At 45.5% G+C, this 21,214-nt stretch overlaps 1 protein-coding gene across 1 annotated transcript in view; it reads right to left on the bottom strand.

Annotated features, from left to right (window-relative positions):
- The window catches only part of eipr1 (EARP complex and GARP complex interacting protein 1), a 36,806-nt gene extending 15,634 nt beyond the window's left edge, over positions 1-21,172 (bottom strand). The window contains exons 1-5 of the mRNA XM_083682774.1: positions 21,036-21,172; positions 20,645-20,728; positions 15,953-16,085; positions 7,670-7,826; positions 3,144-3,243 (exon numbers count right to left, since the gene is read on the bottom strand). Of these exons, the coding sequence (XP_083538900.1) occupies positions 3,144-3,243; positions 7,670-7,826; positions 15,953-16,085; positions 20,645-20,728; positions 21,036-21,077 (516 nt within the window). The 5' untranslated portion in view covers positions 21,078-21,172. The remainder of the gene's footprint in view (positions 1-3,143; positions 3,244-7,669; positions 7,827-15,952; positions 16,086-20,644; positions 20,729-21,035) is intronic.
- Between the last annotated feature and the right edge of the window lie 42 nt (positions 21,173-21,214).

Genomic DNA, 21,214 nt, shown 5'->3' with positions numbered 1-21,214 from the left:
TTTCAGGTAGAGAGGGGGGGAAGAGGGGGTTGAGAGGGGGAGAAGAGGGGCAGAGAGGAGGTGGAGAGAAGCACAGGGTAAAGTGTACAGAGGAAGAGAGAGAGGGTGAGACGGAGAAAGAAGCAGGGGTGAGAGAGAGATGGGTGGAAGAAAAGGGAGGAGAGGAGAGGAGAGGAGAAAAGAGGGAAGGGGGAAGAGGACAGGAGGAAAGGTAGGAGAGGGGGCCGCATTTGTTTCCTGAAAAAAAATACTTGTGAGTGCTGTACAGTGAGCCTCATGTACTGTTGCCTCCCAACACCTATTATTGCTAACTAAAGTAGCCACTCTAACAAGGCAACACACAGCACTGCATTCATTTAGAACCTAGCATTAGCTTACATAATGCTATTTGTCCCACCTAGTCAGACATTTATGCTTTATCAAGAGTGTGTCTGGAGCTGTGTGTGGGGGGGGGGGGGTTAGCCGTGAGCCGGCGGAGATGTTCTCACTCAATTCCGGCAGCGTCTTTAATTGATGAGCCAGACACACGCGCGCGCGCACACGCGCACACACACACTTAATCAACCCTGGAACCCCTGAGACAGACAAATCCATCCATGCTGCAGCTGGACAGGCCTGTGATGAACACATCAGCCTGAGCACATCTGATCGAGGGAGGGATGAGGGAAAGGAAAAGAGGGAGGGAGAGAGAAAAGAGGAGAAGAAGGAAATAGGGGGGGGGGGGGGGGATGACTGGTGTGGATAGAGGGAAGAATATTAGCATTCTCATCAGCGCTGGAGGAATCTGTCTGGACTGATAGGCTCCTCTCTCTCTCTCTCTCTCTCTCTCTCTCTCTCTCTCTCTCTCTCTCTCTCACCCCTGTGCCCTCACTCCATTGTTAATGGCTGCTGTGCCCAGGGCAGGCTGTGTCACTCCATAGCTCCCTGCTCTACAGCCCAGGCTGACATTAGTGTCACTGCACAGGGGGAGAACCAAGGCCTCTATACACACACGCACGCACGCACACACACACTCCTGCAGAGAGACTCTGTGTGTGAGACTCTGCAGTACTTCATGCATGCAGTAGAGTACAGTATACAACAGTAAACTGACGCTCTGTCATTGGCTGCTTTAGGAAGTGATGTCATTAGTCTTGGCGGAGTCATAAATTACACAACTCCATCTCTTCATTGTCATTTGTGTGTGTGTGTGTGTGTGTGTGTATGGGTGTGTGTGTGTGAGAGAGAGAGAGAGAGAGAGAGAGAGAGAAAGGGATGGAGTTAAAGTCTCATCCAAAGGAAAGGATTTCATCCAAGTCTGTTGTTTGCATTGAGACGAGATGGAGGAGAGGAGAAAGGATAGGAGAGAAGGAAGAGGAGAGAGGAGAGAGGGAGGAGAGGAGAGAGGGAGGAGAGAGGGAGGAGAGGAGAGAGGGAGGAGAGGAGAGAGGAGAGAGGGAGGAGAGGAGAAAGGATAGGAGAGAAGGAAGAGGAGAGAGGGAGGAGAGGAGAGAGGGAGGAGAGGAGAAAGGGAAGAGAGAAGGAAAAGGGGAGAAGTGTTTATGGAGGTTGTAAAGCTATGGCTTCCACACACAAACACACACACTGTTGCAGAGACAAAAAATTATGTGTGTGTGTGTGTGTGTGTGTGAGTGTGAGTGCGTGCGTGCGTCTGATGGCAATCTTTGCATTCGTCCGTGTACCTCCATGTGTGTGTGTGTGTGTGTGAGCCTTGGAATGCGTTTGTGAGCCTGATAGCAATCTTTGGGACGGCAGCGATTTTTCAACAGGTTCACATTAGCACGCACGCACACACACACACACGCACGCACTCAAATGTCAAGTCGGGGGTTTTCGTCCTATCGGGCCTGCGACCTGGCTGCCCTGTGCAAATCCCTGTATGAGCACATTAATTACTAATGACTTAGCCTTCCCCATTATTCAAGACTGAAGCTAGCTTCACTACTAATAGAACATTAACTGACCAACCCACACACGCACGCACACACACACACATGCACACACACACACACACACACACACACACGCTTAATGTCTCTATAACTATGGGCATTTTAATTGTGAAGGCAGTGGAGTGAAGACGCAGGAATATGGTAAACAACAACAAACTGCCTCTTCACCTTGCATTAGTAAGGAACTGTCAGAGAAGCCAAAACAGCCACGAGAGAGTAGTTAGATACAGGGGAGGCTGGTTGAGGCAGAAATTGGAGGACGGGCTCATTGTAATGCATGGAATGGAATGAGGAATGGTATCACCAGCCTCCCATGAGTTAGAGACAGATTACAAAGCTCGTTTGTCTCCTGAGGTTTTGCAGTAGTTTTGTGGCTAATGCCGCAGTGGATGATGGAGGTATAGGAAAATACCTCTTGTTCTGAGAGCCAACTGTGAACAGCAACGACTGCAGCAAATATTGGGAAAGTCAGCTTTTAATGATAATGGTTTTTTTTTAGTTTGATTTAGTTTAGCTTAAGTAGTAGATCTTCTAATGTTATGCCAAAGGGTGGGTCCATTCAAGACTGGTGGGTTGTGCAATTCTTTCTTGGTTAAAATGTTTTGACTTGGGTTGAGGTGAAAATATTGTTTTGTTAATTTGGAGAGTCACAAACAATTCTCAAACGTAATAGCAGAAAAGTGTAAAAAAAATACTGTTTTAAAGGGACAGTTCACTCTAAAATCACATGTAGCTGATTTCTGTCTGGCCAGAAATCGTCCACTTATATTAGATTGGAAATTGTGAAAGTGCAGAAAGTCACAACTGGAGTGAGGGTGTGTGGTTAATCACAGACAGAGTGAACTATCCCTTTAAAAGACACAAGTAAAATAGCCAGTGAAGCCAGCCAGTCCAGAGACAGTGTGTTTCTGTGAGGAATCAGTAGATCTTGGTGAGGTGAATAGCTACACCCCTGGACAGCTCTCAACACTGTGGTGGGGGTGTGTGGGGGTGTGTGGGGGGTGTGGGGGGGTGGGCTGGTGTGATAAGACCAGCCTGATATGGTCGTTATCAAATAATGAGTGTGGAGTATGGTGTGTGTGTGTGTGCGTGTGTGTGTGTGTGTGTGTGTGTGTGTGTGTGTGTGTGTGTGTGTGCGTGTGTGTGAGGGTGTTGTATTGTACTGTGTGTGTGTGTGTGTGTGTGTCTCACCGTGGCCACGGTGGAGCTCTCCTGAAGGTCCCATAGCAGAGCGTGGTTATCAGCCAGAGAGATCACACGCTTCCCATCTCCCATGGGCTCCCACAGAACACTGCAGCCGAGAGAGAGATGATGTTAATAACACACACAGACACACACACAGGAGTGTTTTTACATGCCCTGTACGTTAACACTGTAAAACGTATAAGGAAGGCCAAAAGTGTCAAATGACGACTGCAGTACTTCATGCATGCCGTAGAGCACAGTATACCATAGTAAACTGACCCTCTGTCATTGGCTGCTTTAGGAAGTGATGTCATTAGTCTTGGCGGAGTCATAAATTAGACAACTCCATCTCTTCATTGTCATTTGTCATTTGTATGTGTGTGTGTGTGTGTGTGTGTGTGTGTGTGTGTGTGTGTGTGTGTGTGTGTGTGTGTGTGTGTGAGAGAGAGAGAGAGAGAGAGATAAAGGGATGGAGTTAAAGTCTTTCTCAGGATTTCATCCAAGTCTGTTATTTGCATTCATCTCCTTTGAGACGAGAGGGAGGAGAGGAGAAACGGTAGGAGAGAAAGAAGAGGAGAGGGGGAGAGAGGGAGGAGAGGAGAGGGGGAGAGAGGGAGGAGAGGAGAGGGGGAGAGAGGGAGGAGAGGAGAAAGGGAAGAGGAGAGAAGGAAAAGGGGAGAAGTGTTTATGGGGGTTATAAATCTATGGCCGATGGGGGACAGTTTTTACTGCCCTCCCAAGGTGTTGGGAGTCACACACACACACACACACACACACACACACACACACACACACACACACACACACACACACACACACACACACACACAGGAGGACTACCTCACCGCAGTCCATGGGCCTTAGGGGAGGAGACTGCAGCATCTCCCTCTGTTTCTATGTCTCTTTCTGTCTCTCTCTCTCTCCTTTTCCCTCTCCAGCTCCAATCTGAACTCAATATATTCACCACTCTGAGATTTATATGAGGCTGCCCTCCCAATAGTATTAATTAATTCAAATAAAATAAGAGAGGGGGAGAAAGTGAGGGAAAGAGAGAGAGGGAGCGAGAGAGAGAGAGAGAGAGAGAGAGAGAGAGAGGAAACGAAAGGGAGAGAGGCTCCATTCTCTTTACCAGACAGCTCTTATTAAAGAACATAAGTTATGTGCATCTGACCTTGAGCAACACAACGGGTTAGCTGTTAGCGGTAAGCATCACAGAATGGCGGAGCGGGATATGGAAATACGCGTCGGACTGCAAGGAGGCCCTTTAACAGGGCCGATATATCCTGAACCCGGGGTGAGACGCCTCTCCTCCTCCTCTGCCTCTCTGCAAATTGTTTCTCTCCGTCTCTTGCTTTGTATTCAGATTTGAGTTTAATTTAAGAGCAATGTACAGTATGCAAATGAGCGGGAGGTTCAAGGCAGGGGAAGAAGGATGAAGGGAGAGAGAGTGAGATAGGAGAAGGAGAATGAGAGAGAGTAGAAGAGAGAGAGAGGGGGAGAGATTGTGTAGAGAGAGAGAGGGGGAGAATGAGAGAGAGAGAGAGAGAAGAGAATGAGAGAAGCATGGAGACACGGAGAGGGGTACGAATTGCTATAGGCTTGTGGCCTTGTGAAAGTAAAAAACTTGAGAGTGTGTGTCTGACAGTGAGTGCTTGGCTAAGTAAGTGTAAGTAAGTGAGTAATAAGCATGCGTGTGTGTGTGTGTGTGTGTGTGTGTGTGTGTGTGTGTGTGTGTGTGTGTGTGTGTGTGTGTGTGTAGAGCCAGGTTTAATCACCCATGCAGAGATAATGTGTCCAATTTAAGATTGTTTGAAGACTGGTCTCAGCGGTTCCCTCACATTACTCTGTGTATCGACTGACCTACATGTGACTGTGTCTGGGCTCCCATCGGGCTCCTATTGATTGATCCTACAGTGAGAATCACACTCTGTGATCACCCAGACACCCCAATATTACACACTCACACACACCAACATATATCCAGGCACACACACACACACACACACACACACACACTCACTCAATCAGCCACCCACCCACCTACACCAACACACACATATACACATATGTACGCACATATACACACACACACACACACACACACACACACACACACACACACAGCACCCCCCTCCCGTCACACCGCCACCCCACAATAAAACACAGCAGTGCCTGTTGAGCTTTTCACAATTCCTCCTGGTGCTCAGCTTGGCCCTGATTGGTCCTAATCGCTCAATGGGAATCGATTCTCCAGACTGGCGCTGTTCGCAAATCGAAATGAAGCGACTAGCTCTCCGAAGCAGAGATGAGAAAGAAACGTAGCCATGCCACCAAAAATGCTATTTTACGTAGAAGCTTTGTTTATTTGTTTGTCAATCTATTTTTTTTCATTCAAGGCACGCTTCGCACCGGGAGAGTATCTGGAATGAGTGTCTACCCAAACAAAAGGGGGTATTTTGGCGTGTGAAAACAAGAGTTGTGGGTGGTGGATTGGACAAAAGCTTACAGTGCAGGCATAAATGCACAAAGACAAAACGCACACGCACACGCACGTGCACACGCTCACACACACACACACACACACACACACACACACACACACAGTACAATACAAAACACACACACACACACACACACACACACACAGTACAATACAAAACACACACACACACACACACACAGTACAATACAACACGCACACACACACAGTACAATACAACACGCTCACTTACACACACACACACACACACACACACACACACACACACACACACAGGCCCCTGCTACTGCTGCCAGTGTTGTTGTCAGAGTGAGTGGGGGCTGGAGCTTGAGAGAGATGGACGAGGTGGGCACCAAACCAAAGCCATCCATCTCAGAAAGCCAATACTACAAAGCAAAGGCTACAAGCCTCACATCACAAACATCACAAACAGCACACACACACACACACACACACACACACACACACACACACACACACACACTCCCCTGTGCCCTTGAGAGGGTTGCAGCTCAAAGGTGTGTCAAAATTGCCACAACGATCAATCTCCACCACATGGCCCCACCTGACCCGCCCTCAGATCTCTGCCAACAGGAGGCTAGCACATACACCCCCCCCCCCCCCAACAGTGCAACGCACACGCGCACGCGCACACACACACACACACACACACACACACACACACACACACACACACCACACGCACACACACACACACACACACCACACCACACCACACCACACCACACCAAACACACGCACACACACGCACACACACATAAGCTCACTGTGACTTGTTGGACTAGGGATAGATAACAGACTATGGATTTAGCAGATCAGGGAGTGATTTTTCATACTTGAATTGTCGAAAATTGTATTTCCATCAAATCGTTATGTCCGTGTCTATTGGCCTTACCGTGATTGTTTGTGCAAAAGAAATTCCCAATCAAGGTTTCAAGGGCAATCAAGGTTTCATCCACTGTCCCTGATTGTCCCTTTACTGAACTGAATCTCTGAACTGAACCTCGCTATTCCTTTCATAGAGTATAACCTACAATGCAGCCACCGAACACTGGGGCTAACGGAAGGACGGACGTGATTTTTGTTCTTTCTGCAGTGAGTTAATGTGGAGGTCCTGTGTGTAGGGGCTAAGACAAAGGCCTGAGTGGTGACTGACTAAACCCTGGGATATGTGGGTCAGTCGATACTCACAAACACACACCTGGGGGACAGGGGGGGACGGGGGGGGGGACGGGGGGAGAGAGACATGTGGGAAGTGACAAACAGATAAGAAAATGATGGAGAGGGAGTGAGATAGCAAGAGATAACAAAGAAGGATATGGGGATAAAGACAGAGGGATAGATGGAGAGATAAATGTGGATCCATTGTGTTTTATAGAGAGGAGAGGAAAGAAAGGGAGGAGTGTGTGTGTGTGTGTGTGTGTGTGTGTGTGTGTGTGTGTGTGTGTGTGTGCATGTGTTTGGAGTATGTGTGGTATGGTTTGGTTTAGTGTGGTGTGGTGTGTGTGTGTGTGTTTGGAGTGTGTGTGTGTGTGTGTGCTTGGTGTGTGTGTGCTTGTGCATGCGAGTGTGTGTGTGTGTGTTTGTGTTGTGCTGTAGGGTGTGTGTGTAATATAATATATATATATATATATATGCCATTTAGCTGACACTTCTATTCAAAGCGACTTACATTGCAGTGAGTGCATACATTTTTTAGTATATATGGTCCCAGCAGGAATCATGCTCTGCCAACTGAGCCACATGAGGACCGTGTGTGTGTGTGTGTGTGTGTGTGTGTGTGTGTGTGTGTGTGTGTGTGTGTGTGTGGCACTGTAGGGGGTGTGTGTGTTGTGCTGTAAGGTGTGTGTGTAATGTGTAATATATATATATATACAGACTTACATTGCAGTGAATGCATAAATGTTTTAGTATATATGGTCCCAGCTGTGTGTGTGTGTGTGTGTGTGTGTGTGCTTGGTGTGTGCTTGGTGTGTGTGTGCTTGCACATGCAAATGTGTGTGTGTTCTACCATGAGGCATTGCCGTGGGCTGTGTTGTCAAGGTGACAGAGGAGCTCCAGGGCCTGGGGGTTGTGTGATGAGTCATCGGGGGAGTCTTGGCTGCCTGACTCCCATTCCGGGGGCATCCTCCACACAGCCGCACACGTCTCCACACGACTGTCTGAGGCTGGGCAACAGAAGACACACACACATAGGGTTAACACTAGTTGTCCCAACGGGAGGTCCACAGGTACAATGTGACACTATAGTAAAATATCTGTGGCATTATGAAACCCACGTTTTCCCAGCCTTCCCTGACTTTTTCTAAATGTCTGTTTTTAACAAAATAGCGTTGTTACAATTTCAAAACTTCAATTTCAAAAAAAATCTGGAAGCATTTTCATGACTACCACAAGTTGTTTTGATGGCCAACATCTCCAAGTCACATCCTGAGGCGCGATTACCACCTACCCCCAAATGCACAAATGGTACATTTGCACTAGCCTTACCATAGGTTACCCTGATCATGGGGAATCGAAACTGACCTTACCGTTATGAATGGCTTCTTGCATATATGTACAGTATATTTATGTTTCATTACATTTATTTTTTTTAGTTGTTATAAAGCATTGACGCTTCACATTTGGCTGCGTTTTTTTTTTACAGTATGTACAGTTACACCAGTTATGTCCGTAAATATGTTAAAATATATGTAAGCACTTTAAAATACAAATTGAGATAATCTAAGATAAATCCTTGACTAAACACAACCAGTGCATACATTTTTGCATGATATTGATCTAACTCAATGATTACACTGTTACACTAATGTCAACAAATGGACGTCTCCGGACATTACTCTGGGTACTTAGGTTAGAAAGTAGTAGTGAGGGCTTTTAAAGGGCTGAAAGGTGTGTGTGTGTGTGTGTGTGTGTGTGTGTGTGTGTGTGTCTGTCTGTCTGTCTGTCTGTGTCATCTACGCCAGTCTCTCACTGAGTGTGACTGTGTGTGCATCACACGCTGCATTCATACAGTAATAATATAACTTGTCTCATGTCATATAGCCTATAAGGTATCATTTGTCGATGAAATATTGATTTAGTTACTGTTATGAGACTATACTCTGCCTCTGGTCCTGCATTGCATTTGTCACCGCCATATTGAGGTTGTGGCCAAAACAATTGAGCCATGGCCAATTCAGGGCCCTTATGGCGGCTGCACTGTAGCACCATTGTCAGTCGTTATGGCCGAGAGTTATTCTCATCTAATTTCCAATCCATAAGTGCCACATGGAGTGCATCAACAATGTTGTCCGCCCTGTGGTTTTCTGGAAAAAAAAGCTAGTCTGTAGGCATTTTGACTGTAGTTTCCAGTCGGGTGACAAAAGTGGACGGTTAACAACATGTATGGCGTCATATTAACTGGCAACCACATATCCGTTGTCAGCGAATAGCTTTTTGGACCCGACAGCAGTACTTGACACAGACAGATCTCCCATCCGTGCAGCTGTTAATGGGTGTTTCAGTTTGAGGTGCGAGTGTAGATTAGTTCCCATTAGTGGCCCCATCTCTGGCCATCACCTTTCATGCAAATCTCGCAAATAACCACGTCCAAATCTGCAGGCTCTCCTTTATCGTTGTGTTGGAAGCCGAAATGCTGCCATATACTGTAGCAGAAGTGGCATTTTATTTAAGGACTAAGTCATAACACTAGTCATCTTTTTTTCTCTCCTTCTCTAACCTTAAGTGGAAGAGGTCACGTGCAACACCCCAAAAGTTACAATCCTGAAGGTGAAATATTGTAGTCCTTTCTCCAGCCATGCAGGCGGCGGTGCTGTTACACGTTATGAATTGACAAACAGCGCTTAATTTGGCTGTTTGATAGATAACGGAGCAGAACTGGTACAACGGTATTAAAAAGCACACCGTGCGCATTTTCAAATCCCGCAGGATACCGTATTACCGTTACACCACCCAACCCGAGTATGTACAGTATGTGTGTGTGTGTTATAGCTGATAATTGATTATTGGAGCTTGTAAGTCACAGAAGAACCATTCAGAAAGAGGCCGTTTGGAATAAAAGCCAATGAACAAAGTGTTTGAAAGTTGGAAGGCTAGAGCAAAGCTCAACCACATGTTTGATATTATTAATGATTGTGACCCCAAGTATATGAGATGTCATATTGATATGGTGTTTAAACCAGCATAATTATGACAGTGTCATGTCTTGCAAAGCCCCACAGGCAAATAGCACTGCAATTTACACTTTCTTCTACGCTGGCGGTGGAACAGTCTCCCCCTGCTCATTAAAGGTCCAGCATGTAGATTTTAACTTTAAAATAGTTCAAAATGGCCATGATAAATCTGTAGCCATTAAGGAATGAGATAAAATGAATGAATGTAGAACATTCAGTGAATAGTGCTGTATTAGTCAAAACAAAGCATTTTTTATTTTTTATTTTTTTTGACACTGGTCGAATTTTGAGGATAGCCAGTGGGGGCAAAACTACATGCTGTTAAGCAGAGCAAGAGGAAATATAGATATATACAAAAGGCAGGTAAAGCAGTATCACTGGTTGACAGTAACTGGGTAGGATTAACCCAGTGTAGTTGTATATTTTTTTAAATATTTGTATTGTTCCACTTAAGTTGACAAACTATCATCTTTTTTTAAGTTTTTCATTCATCATTCACATTTAGACAGTTACTGGTACATACAGACTGACAGACAGAGACACACAGGCACACACACACACACACTGAAACAGACATGCACAAAATTCAAGTGTACAGCAAACATTTTGACCTCACAAATGATGTAGTGCCCCTCCTTGCGTGAATTGGTGACAATGACTCAGACGTACGGAGCGTGTAGTGCTTATTTGACTCATTATCAGTCTTGCTTCTTACATATTTGCGTTTATTTTAAGGCAGTCCATGGATTTGAGGTAGGCTGAAATGTTACCAGAGCTTGTAGTGCTTATTTTATACATTTCCAAGGATTTGACAGTATTATTTGAAACCAGTCAAAAGGTTCAGTCTGAGGTGCGTTCTCCTAGCACACTGTCATGAAGCCTTTAATAATAACAACCTATCACCTATAACAACCATCCTATGAAGCAGCAAACCTCGGAAATCCTAACAATCTCTATTCTCTATGGCAAGACAAAATTGGGCCAATCAGCAAAGTTTTGTCAAAATTGCCTGAGTGGTGTCGGAGATAAAGCATGTGACAGATGAATGGACAGAATTTTGAGACATACAAACGGACAGAGACCGACCCATAGTCCCCTCCCCGATTTCACCTTGGGGGACAATAAAACAGATATAGGCATATAGACAGTCAGACAGAAAGAGGCAGAGACTGATATTGATACACACATACACAGACAACACACAGATATTAATACAAAAAAATACAAACAAATTATTATCAAGGAGAGGATAGTTTAATGTGTTTGTTGGATGTATATTTTAGGTCAGGGCGGTTTTTCAAGAGGTTAATAGTATTTGTATATGTATATCTATGAACATTGACACTTTTAATTAGGTAAAAAAAAAGTAAAGTAATCCTTTGTTTTTCTTATGATGACTGATGTATAGATTCACTTACTTTAGACAAATATACTTGTTGTAAGTCGCTTTGTATAAAAGCATCTGCCAAATGTCAAAAATGTCAATGTAAATTTTATTTTTTTACATTTTCTGTATCTGTCTTGTCTGTTTGCTGTACGTCATTGGGATGTTGTTTGTTTCACCAGCGAGGATTTTGGAGGTTTTCAGTAATGCATTCATCATGTGCTATCCTCTGGGATCACATCCATCTTATGCTGTTTGTTTCCCAAAATAAAAATCTTTCAAACAATCAATCAATCAAAGAAGGGAAAGAGTGACAACATAACGTTTTTTTTCATTACTTATTTATTTGCAGTGTGTCGAGCGTTTGTTGCTCCTGCGCCGGCTATTATCCCCACTGGCACATCTTTTTAAATGTAATGGGATATTGTAACACCATAGGCTTTTGAGTGGGTTTCGACAACTGAGTTTGACCAGTGAGTTGAAAGGCTAGCAATAATCAAACAATAGCATGTGTCTGAATGTGAGTGGGAGAGTGTGTATAAAAAGGGAATATGAGGGTATATCAAAGTGTAAGTGTGTGTGTGTGTGTGTGTGTGTGTGTGTGTGTGTGTGTGTGTGTATTTACCTCCCTCGGGAATTCTCATCTGTTATCATTACTGCGGCCTATCCTCCCTCTACAAGCGAACACTACAACTGCACTCAAAGGACTGAACGTAACAGTGAACAGGCAGGAACCGGCTCATCCCGAGGCTGCCTTCATAATTGCAGGGGACTTTAATCAAGCCAGCTTGAAGAAAGTTCTACCGAGGTACCATCAACACATCTCCTGCCCCACGTGAGGGGTCAACACACTCGACAATCTTTACTCCACTTTCAATGACAGCTATAAATCCCTCTGTCGAGCGCTATTCAGTAAATCTGACCACGCTTCCTTCCTGTTGTTACCAGCTTACAAACAGTGACTGAAGCAAACGTCACCTGTGATGCAGTCGATCCAGCACATTTCTTTGTTACAGGATTGCTTCGACTGCACGAACTGGAATGTGTTCAAGGACAATAACAACCATTGCGCAGACGCTGTTACCGGCTTCATTAGCAAATGCATCGTTCCCACTGTCACTGTGCGGACATACCCTAACCAGAAGCCTTGGGTTAATGGTGACATCTGTGCTCTGTTAAAAGCACGGACCAACGCATTTAACTCCGATCTCGAAGAAATCCAGAGGCGAACTGCGTAAGGCCATCAAGAAAACTAAAAGGAATTACAGAGGCTATACCGAGACACTGATGTAAGGGGTATGTGGCGCAGACTACAGATGATTACAGACTACAAACAGAAAGTTGACAGCTTGGGTATCAATGTTGCACTACCTGATGAGCTCAATCACTTCTATGCTCGGTTCGACATCAACAACACTGAGCTGTCAGGTGTCTTCATGAACATATTCAATCTATCCCTGTCCCAGTTTGTAATCCCCACCTGTTTCAAAGCAACCACAATCATCCCAGTCCCCAAAAAGAACAAGGTAACCTGCCTCAACGACTACAGCCCCGTCGCACTCACCCCAATCATCATGAAATGCTTTGAGAAGCTGGTTAAGTTGCACATCAACTCATCATTACCTGCCACTCTGGACTCTATTCAGTTTGCATACCGCCCCAACAGAGCCACAGATGACACCATCACTTACCGCCCTATCCCACCTGGACAAGAGGGACACCTACGTGAGAATGCTGTTCATCGACTACAGCTCAGTATTCAACACCATTGTCCCCTCCAAGCTCGGCACTAAGCTCAGGGACCTGGGTCTCAACACCTCCCTGTGCAATTGGATCCGGGACTTCCTGACGGGTAGACCCCAGGTGGTGAGGGTAGACAGCATCACCTCATCCACTCTGACTCTCAACACAGGGGCCCCCCAGGGCTGTGTGCTCAGCCCCCTACTGTTCTCCTTGTTCACCCACAACTGTGTGGCCACGCACTGCTCCAACTCCATCATCAAGTTCGCTGATGACACCACTGTGGTTGGCTTGATCACCAAAAACGACGAGTCAGCCTACAGGGATGAGGTAAGAGTCCTGGCGGACTGGTGCCAGGATAACAACCTCTCCCTGAACATGAGCAAAACTAAGGAGCTGATAGTGGATTTCCGGAGGAAGAATGGGGAGGACCACATCCCCATCCACATCGGTGGGGCTGCAGTGGATAGAGTCAGCAGCTTCAAGTTCCTTGGTGTCCACATCACAGAGGATTTAACATGGTCACACCACTCCCACACTGTGATCAAGATGGCACACCAGCGCCTGTTTTTCCTCAGGTGGCTGAGGAAATTTGGTATGGACCCCAGATTCTTACAAACTTCTACAGATCCTGACCGGCTGTATCACCGCCTGGCATGGCAGCTGCACCGACCTCAACCGTGAGGCTCCTCAGAGGGGGGTGAAAACGGCCCAGTACATCACGGGCCGCAAGCTCCCAGCCATTCAGGACCTCTACTCTGAGAGCTGCAAGAGGAAGGCTGGGAAGATCACCAGGGACCCCAGCCACTCCAACCACGCCCTGTTCTCTCTGCTACCTTCTGGCAAAAAGGTACCGGAGCATCCAGACCCAGTCCAACAGGCTCCAGAACTGTTTCTACCCACAGGTCCGGCCCTCCCCCCGGCTCAACCGACACTACCTCAACCCTTCACAGCTGACATTATTATTGCACACCTGACATTATTGCACATTATTATTGCACACCTGACATTGTTGCACATTATTTGCACAAGTACTGTTGTCACTTTTCTTCTATTGTCACTTTTTTGTATTACTTTTTAGTGTTGACTTGTTGATTGTTGCTGACTGTGTGTGTGTGTGTGTGTGTGTGTGTGTGTGTGTGTGTGTATGCAAGCGTATGTTGTGTCTTCTGTGTGTGTCTGTCTACAGTGAGGTGGTCTTGTCTCGAAGCTCTAGAGCCAGTCCAGTGAAGCTGAGGCTTGTAGAGCTCAGGTGACATGAGTATGTGTGTGTTCGTGTGTGTGTGTGTGTGTGTGTGTGTGTAAAAGAGAGAGAGAGAGAGAGAAAGACAGAGAGAGAGAGAGAGAGAGAGAGAGAGAGAGAGAGAGAGAGAGAGAGAGCCCCTCTCACTCTGGTGTCTGCTGCCCCTACAGGCCTATCCCGGCCTCTACAACAATCTCTCACTGAGTCCCAATACTCCACCCGTTTCACTGAAGAGTCACACTTGCGCACTTCCCTACATTGATCTAAGCATAGGACTGGTGTAAACGCCCATGCTTACACCAATCTTAAGCTTTTAAATCCATGAGAGGGGGTGCACTAAGGTAGACTTGTCTCACTCAGTCATGGCTGTCTAAACCTCATCCCCCCCCCCCCCACCACCACCACCACCACCGCCACCACCACCTGATAGTGGATAGCAATTTGCAACAGAAGCAGCCGAGGAATATCATGGGGGTAAAGTGGAGGCATTATGATCTCCGCTGTTCTCCCTTTGACTCGGAGCTGCTCCATTAGATTGGATGTCATGGTAATTACATTCCTCTTTTGAACTGCACTCTGACGTATCGTGTATCAAGCCCTGGCACAATAGGGCGGCTGGCGCTCCAGTTCCATGGCCTTGTTTTCAATGCCTGCCTTAAAAAAACGGAGTCAGATTGCCGCTATCTGCTCACCACACGCTAACCCACCAAGGCCACTGGCATATCCGTCTAATAAAGTCAAAATTAAATTACATTTTCGCTTATTTTTTGGGGGATAAATGATTTATTCTTGCCTTCGTTTAGGTTTTTAATTGCCTCTTGGCAACTGTTAGCAGAAGGGGTGTGAGGAAAATGTGACATGTTACTTTTGCGTAAATGTTAGCATGAAATGGCTGGGTGGATGAATGGTTTGTTTGTGTGTGTGTGTGTGTGTGTGTGTGTGTGTGTGTGTGTGTGGGCGTGGGCGTGTGTGTGTGTGTGTGTGTGTGTGTGTGTGTGTGTCAGATCTCGGCCATGGTCAGGACGAGTGAACATGGCTGACTAACTCTGGCTCCCATCTGGCTGACATCCTTGCAAGTCATCACTATATGACCATGCTCGAAAGAACGGAAGTATGGTACATACAAACCCCAGTCTTAAAGGCACAATCTGGGATTTGCTCTGCTGCTCAATGGTCATTTCAATATACCTCTTAATTCTCAAAGAATATGCCCATTGAGCTTAGTTTAACGGTCTTACCTCATCATAACGCGTACTTTTGATAAGTGACGGCACTTTTGATCTTTCTAGCATGGCCACCAATGACAACCCAAGCTCTCCTGGCTAAAAAGAGACATTCTCCTCTCAGATTGAGGCTATACAGCAGCAGCTACTTGTAGCTACATCCCTCATGAGGAGTCATCATGTGTATTGATTGTAACAGGGCAGAACATAACTACTAATAGAGCTGCTAATGTCTGACCTCAAGAGAAGGCTCACTATTGATCGCTTGTTAGGGTACTGATTAAATAGAATATACATAGGTTACAAATATATGGTGATAAAAAAGAAAGAAACAAACAAAGAAAGAGAGAGAATGTGTGTGAGAGAAAGAGAGAGAGAGAGAGAGAGAGAGAGGACTGATAGAAGAGGAGACAGTGGGAAATAGAGACAGAGAGAGAGAATGAGAGGTACAAAGACGTAGAGCGCGGGAGAGAGAGAGAGAGAGAGAGAGAGAGAGAGAGACGCAGAGAGGAAGAGAGGGGAGCCTCACTTTTGTTGTAGCAGGTCGTGAGCACGCCTTTATCTGCAGGACTGGAGCCGATGTGCCATATCTCTCCGGCTTGGTGCAGGAGGACGTTCTTATTAATGATGTTATTCTCATCATCAAAGTCAATGATGTGGATCTGTGGGAGGGAGAGAGGAAGAGAGGGGGGGAGAGAGAGAGAGAGAGAGAGAGATAGGGCATTGAGGATGAAGCTGGAGCAAGAACATAAGACGAAGACTGAACCTCCTCCTCATCTCTCTCCACGCGCCCACATCAGTTCAAAGAACCCCTCACTTCTCTCCGAAAAAGAAAAAAATAAGGTTTCCTCTTTAATATGACAGTAAATGCAATCTTAAATACACCACTTTTTTCTTCAAGCTTCACACGCCCCGCTGCGTTTTCGTCTTGATTTCTCCTTCAAAGCGGCGATTAAACCACTCTTTTAGAACTTGTGTTAGATTCATAGGAGTTCCAAAGACCATCACAAGTCTGAGAAGAAGACAAAGAGAAAGGTCCAATCAAGGGAACAAATCGATAAAGGCTTGGTCGTTCAGTTGCAAGCCAAATCTAGCTCACGGCATTTTGAAGGCCTACCTCACGTGAAAACTGAGAGAGGGGGCAAAGCATAAATGCATAAAACACTAAAATAATGAAGAAAATAATAAAAACATGGTAATTTCATCCATGTAGGCTAGGCCTTTTGGAAGGTAGATATAGACCTAGATGTCAGGCAAGAAAAGTTACTGTATCTTTGAGCTACCTTCATCTACACTTTTATTGTCTATCATCAGCCAAGAGGACATCCTCAAGTCCAAGGGCAACACTTGAGTTTACATGGCTCAGGCATCTACCTCATCACGAGAGCGTGATTCCAAATCACCTACACACTGACGAAGACAAGTAAACCATTGCATCACAAAACTCTATTTGATTTGACGTTTGTATATTTGCCACTGTGGAAATCTACTTCGGAAATATTGGATCTACTCTCAGGACCGTATCCTGGTAAAAGCTGATCACAAGGTTTGATACGGCTATTAACACCAGTCACTCTAACAAGACATTCTCACAGCACCATGGGGACCATTAATAGGGTTGCACCGCACTATAGGGATCATTAATAGGGTTGCACTGCACTATAACTCCAGGCCCCACTCTCCCCCTGTACTCTTTTACAGGCAAGAGAGGAGGAGGAGAGCATCGGAGCAGTGCAGCCAAGGCATCCTTCAGCCGCCTCAAAGTCAGGGAGGTGGCCATTAACCTTGGGTTTGACCACATTGAGCAAAAAATTATTACGCAAACTTATAATTTTATGGAGGGGAGCCATACAAATAAATTGGGGGGTGGTATGTGGGACAGGGTAATTGGAAGGAGAAGGAGGGCCCTGGTAATAGGGCCCCTGAATGAACCGAGGTCTGAGGCAGGTGGGGGTGGAGGGGTGGGGGGCAGAAGTCCCATGGGTGATTTATCCCCGGTTATACAGTACCGGGGGGGGGGGGGGGGGGGACTCATCCCTCTCTCAACCACTTGGGCTTCCTTCCCGGCCCGTTTTAATTATGTTAGGAGGGGAGAAGAAAAAAGAGAGAGAGAGAGAGGGGGTGGAGGGATATAGAGGATAAAAACGAGCTGGCCCGTGTCCTCCACTTTTGGGCCTCTTCAGTTAAAGCTCTTTCGTTGTGCAGGATGACAGTAAGCAGGCAGGGGGTAGAGAAGCAGGCGAAAAGTACCAGGCATAGGCACTTTATCTCTGTACCCTTTAAAATGCCACACCGGGCAGCATCCCCCACCCCCTCCACCATCGGCTGTTCGCATTGCCCTCTCAGGGCTGGAGTGGTACTCAATGAGGTGAGAGAGGCAGAGGGAGTTGGGGGACAGGGGCTTACATTAGACCCTACATTAGAGTGATTGAATGGATGAGAGGCCACAAGGCTTTGCACCTAGTATGTTGTCGCGTACTGTAGGACCATGGTAGTACATTATGGGTGGAATCCTAACTTGGTATCCACGTGCGTAACTCCGCCATTTAAGTCTCGTCAATGGGAAATTTGGGTGGTGACTCGACTCCTGCAAGCAGATCTCGAGTTAGGATTCCACCCTATGTGCCTTATCCTTGGAGAAATCATCTTCCTGTCTTTTGTAATGACTGCAGTGCATGAAAGGAAGTCGGCGCAACTCTCACTCAAAGTTGAAGACCTACAATTCTATTATTCTAGGATGATGAAGACCATTGACGGTCGAAACATCACAGTTTTATCCTAGGACAATAGTCGATTTTGAACTATGAATGAGAGAGAGAACTCCTACCTTCCATGTTCCAGGGAGTTTTGGCTGCCTCATATCAACATTCGGTTGATGTGCTGTCTCTCCCCATAATGACTACAGTACAATACAGTCATAAATGCTCACTCTCAGAGATGCTGGCTAACAAAAGGCTGGATGTTTTTTCTCTCTGTGTAGCTTCTAAGGATTCTTTTCTAAGGATCACAGCAGTATGATAATTACAAGCGAGGCTGTTTCCTCTCTAAAGCATGACGTGTGTGTGTGTGCGTGTCAACTACTGAATAGCTTCAACAGACTGGATTTCCAACAACATGAGCTTAGACAAAATAAGCCCACACCAGCACAGAGAACTTTAACAATGGCAGGAGAGTTGTCACACACGTTGACTCAACGGTGACACCATAGCAACTGATTTAAATTGGAGCATAGTTTGACAGAAGATGACATACAGATTTACTGATAATTGGATAATTGGGCCCTAGCCCAAACTGTAGTGTACTGTGCTGTGGGTAGGCATTCGGCTACTATATGGTTCATCATGGCTCAGTTGATTGGGGGCATGTTGATGGTAACTTCAGGGTTCTAAATGTGATTATACATGGAACACCAATTCAAAAAATCACAGTAGCTTATATCCTAAACATACTTTTTTAGCCTTGCTTTCTCGGTTCTCTTCTTTAGTTTTTTTCAAGTTCCCTCAGCACATACGTTTTTACTACACTTAAACCACTTTGATAATTTGCCTTGCATGAGGCTAGCAAAGCCTTGCAAAGCGCATTGTATTGCACCTGTGTACGAAATGTGCTATATAAATAAAGTTTGATTTGATTTGATTTATATATGTTTCGGGAAAAAGTGTGTGCTATACTACCCTGTATGCACACAGTAAGAAAGTCCCATTCATAAGTTCATTATCATAATTTCTCTAAGGGCTCTAAGGGGTTGAGATGAAGAGGAACATTTCTGTGGGTCTTTGATGTGTCTGGGTTTGGATCTGCACCAGTGTCAAATCCATTTCTCACCAGACTGCTAAAAATATTTCAATAGACATCTCCCCCCTCTCTACCTCCCCCTCCCTCTGACTCTCTGAAATCGCTAATTATTTTCCCCCTCATTTATGGCCAACTGTTTCTGTCATCTGTCTCTACAAAGACCTCGGCAAGGCATACACACATGCACACATACACACGCGCGCGCACACACACACACACACACACTTTGCTCATACCAAATTAGGATGGATTGGAGTCAGCCCAATTACCAGCGACAGGAGGCAAGGCTAAGCCTGTCCCAGCAGGGCTACACCTGGGCCTGCAGCCTCACAGCCAGCACTGAAAACCACACACAATCACACTCACACTCACACTCACACACAAGCCCTTAAAATCCCCCAGCCCTCAGGCTAGCATGAACCTAGCTTTGTTTACCGGGTTTAAAAGCTTTCAAAGACACAAAGATGCCAGACAAGATTTGCAATAATCAGCTATACCACCAAATAAGCACCTCCTCTGAGAGGCACAGACAGGTACTGATGGATGAGAATGAGGTGGTTCACTCATCCCTCCCTAGTTTATAGCAGTGTCTTTAGACTTGTAACTAACACTGCTTCAAATGCTCTTGTGACCCATGACAGGCCTCTTTGATTGGTTGGCAGCAGGTGTGTTGTGGTTATACTGTAGACAGATAGATGCTGTGTGAGTTCAGAGAAAGGACTGAGTCCACTACTGATGTCTTTATGATGACAGCACTCACAAATGGTAACAGTGAGTAATACAATGCACAGTAGCATGTAGTTGTGTGTGTTGCTGCCACCTCTGGACACACAGACATTCTGAAGACATATAGTAAATATGTAAATATGCTACGTTTTCTAATAGCGGCAAACATGTGCATATCCTTGTAAACAAACAAAACTTAAAGGCCAATGCTCTTCTGCACTGAACGTTCTTTATCATGTGATCTCATTACTTAATCGCTATTTTAAAGCTCAAATCTACGTACTGGACCTTTAACATTTTTAATGCAACATTGTTCTAGTCTAATCATAGATTGCAACAAATTGGCATTACCCTACTGGTTTCATCTCATTATTGCCTAGATATTACACAAGATTTATTTTTTATTTATCCAATTACACAGGGTTACAGAAATGTGTCTTTTGCCAACACTAACCTAACACACACACATAGTCTACTCACACATGCACATACACAGAGAGGTCAGAGTGCAGTGTACTGTAAGCCATAGTGCCCTGCCTGGAGCAATGGGGGGTTAGTGTCTTGCTCAACAGCACAATGGTGATACTGTCGCTTGCTAACATAACCCTGGTATACCCTGATAAATCCTGTCGGCTACTTCCACATCAGCATCCAGAAACTGACCATACACTCCCAATAAGAGGTCCCTATGTTGGCTCACCTGATTGTCAAATTTCAGGGACTGGGTGCCCACGAGGAAGCGAATGGCATCGGTTTCAGCTGTCTGAGCAGTGAGTGCACGAGCCTAGAAAAAAACAGAAAAGGTAATGGTACCATAACAGAATAAACAATAACAGAATCACTGGACTTTGTATGTATTTGTTTTACATTGGACAGTAACTAACATTGATTATGAAAAACATATAGGACTCTACAAGGTCTCCATCAAGCAATGCAATGCAATGTGCTCTACTGTTAATCACTTTCAACCCAAACAAAAAACACTCAGAGAATCGTTGATGAATAGGTTCATTGAGACTGTAGAGCTGTCAAATGCATGCATGGTTGTTTGACACATTATACACTAGCTATCTCCGTAGTAGCGACTGTACCTGAAACTCGAGGCCATATATGACAGGTGCATCATCCTCCATTTCCCACGTCTTGTTGTAACCTTATTTTTCACAGAAAGCGTAACATTTAATTTAAAGTTCCACTGATAAGATGCGTGCACTGTTTACCCATCTCTTGGATCAGCTGGATGTTACTGTACTTCCGCAAACGTTCAAAC

The sequence above is a fragment of the Argentina silus genome (assembly GCF_951799395.1).
Source record: "Argentina silus genome assembly, chromosome: 13".
NCBI lineage: Eukaryota > Metazoa > Chordata > Actinopteri > Argentiniformes > Argentinidae > Argentina > Argentina silus.
This window is presented reverse-complemented; position numbering and strand designations above follow the sequence as displayed.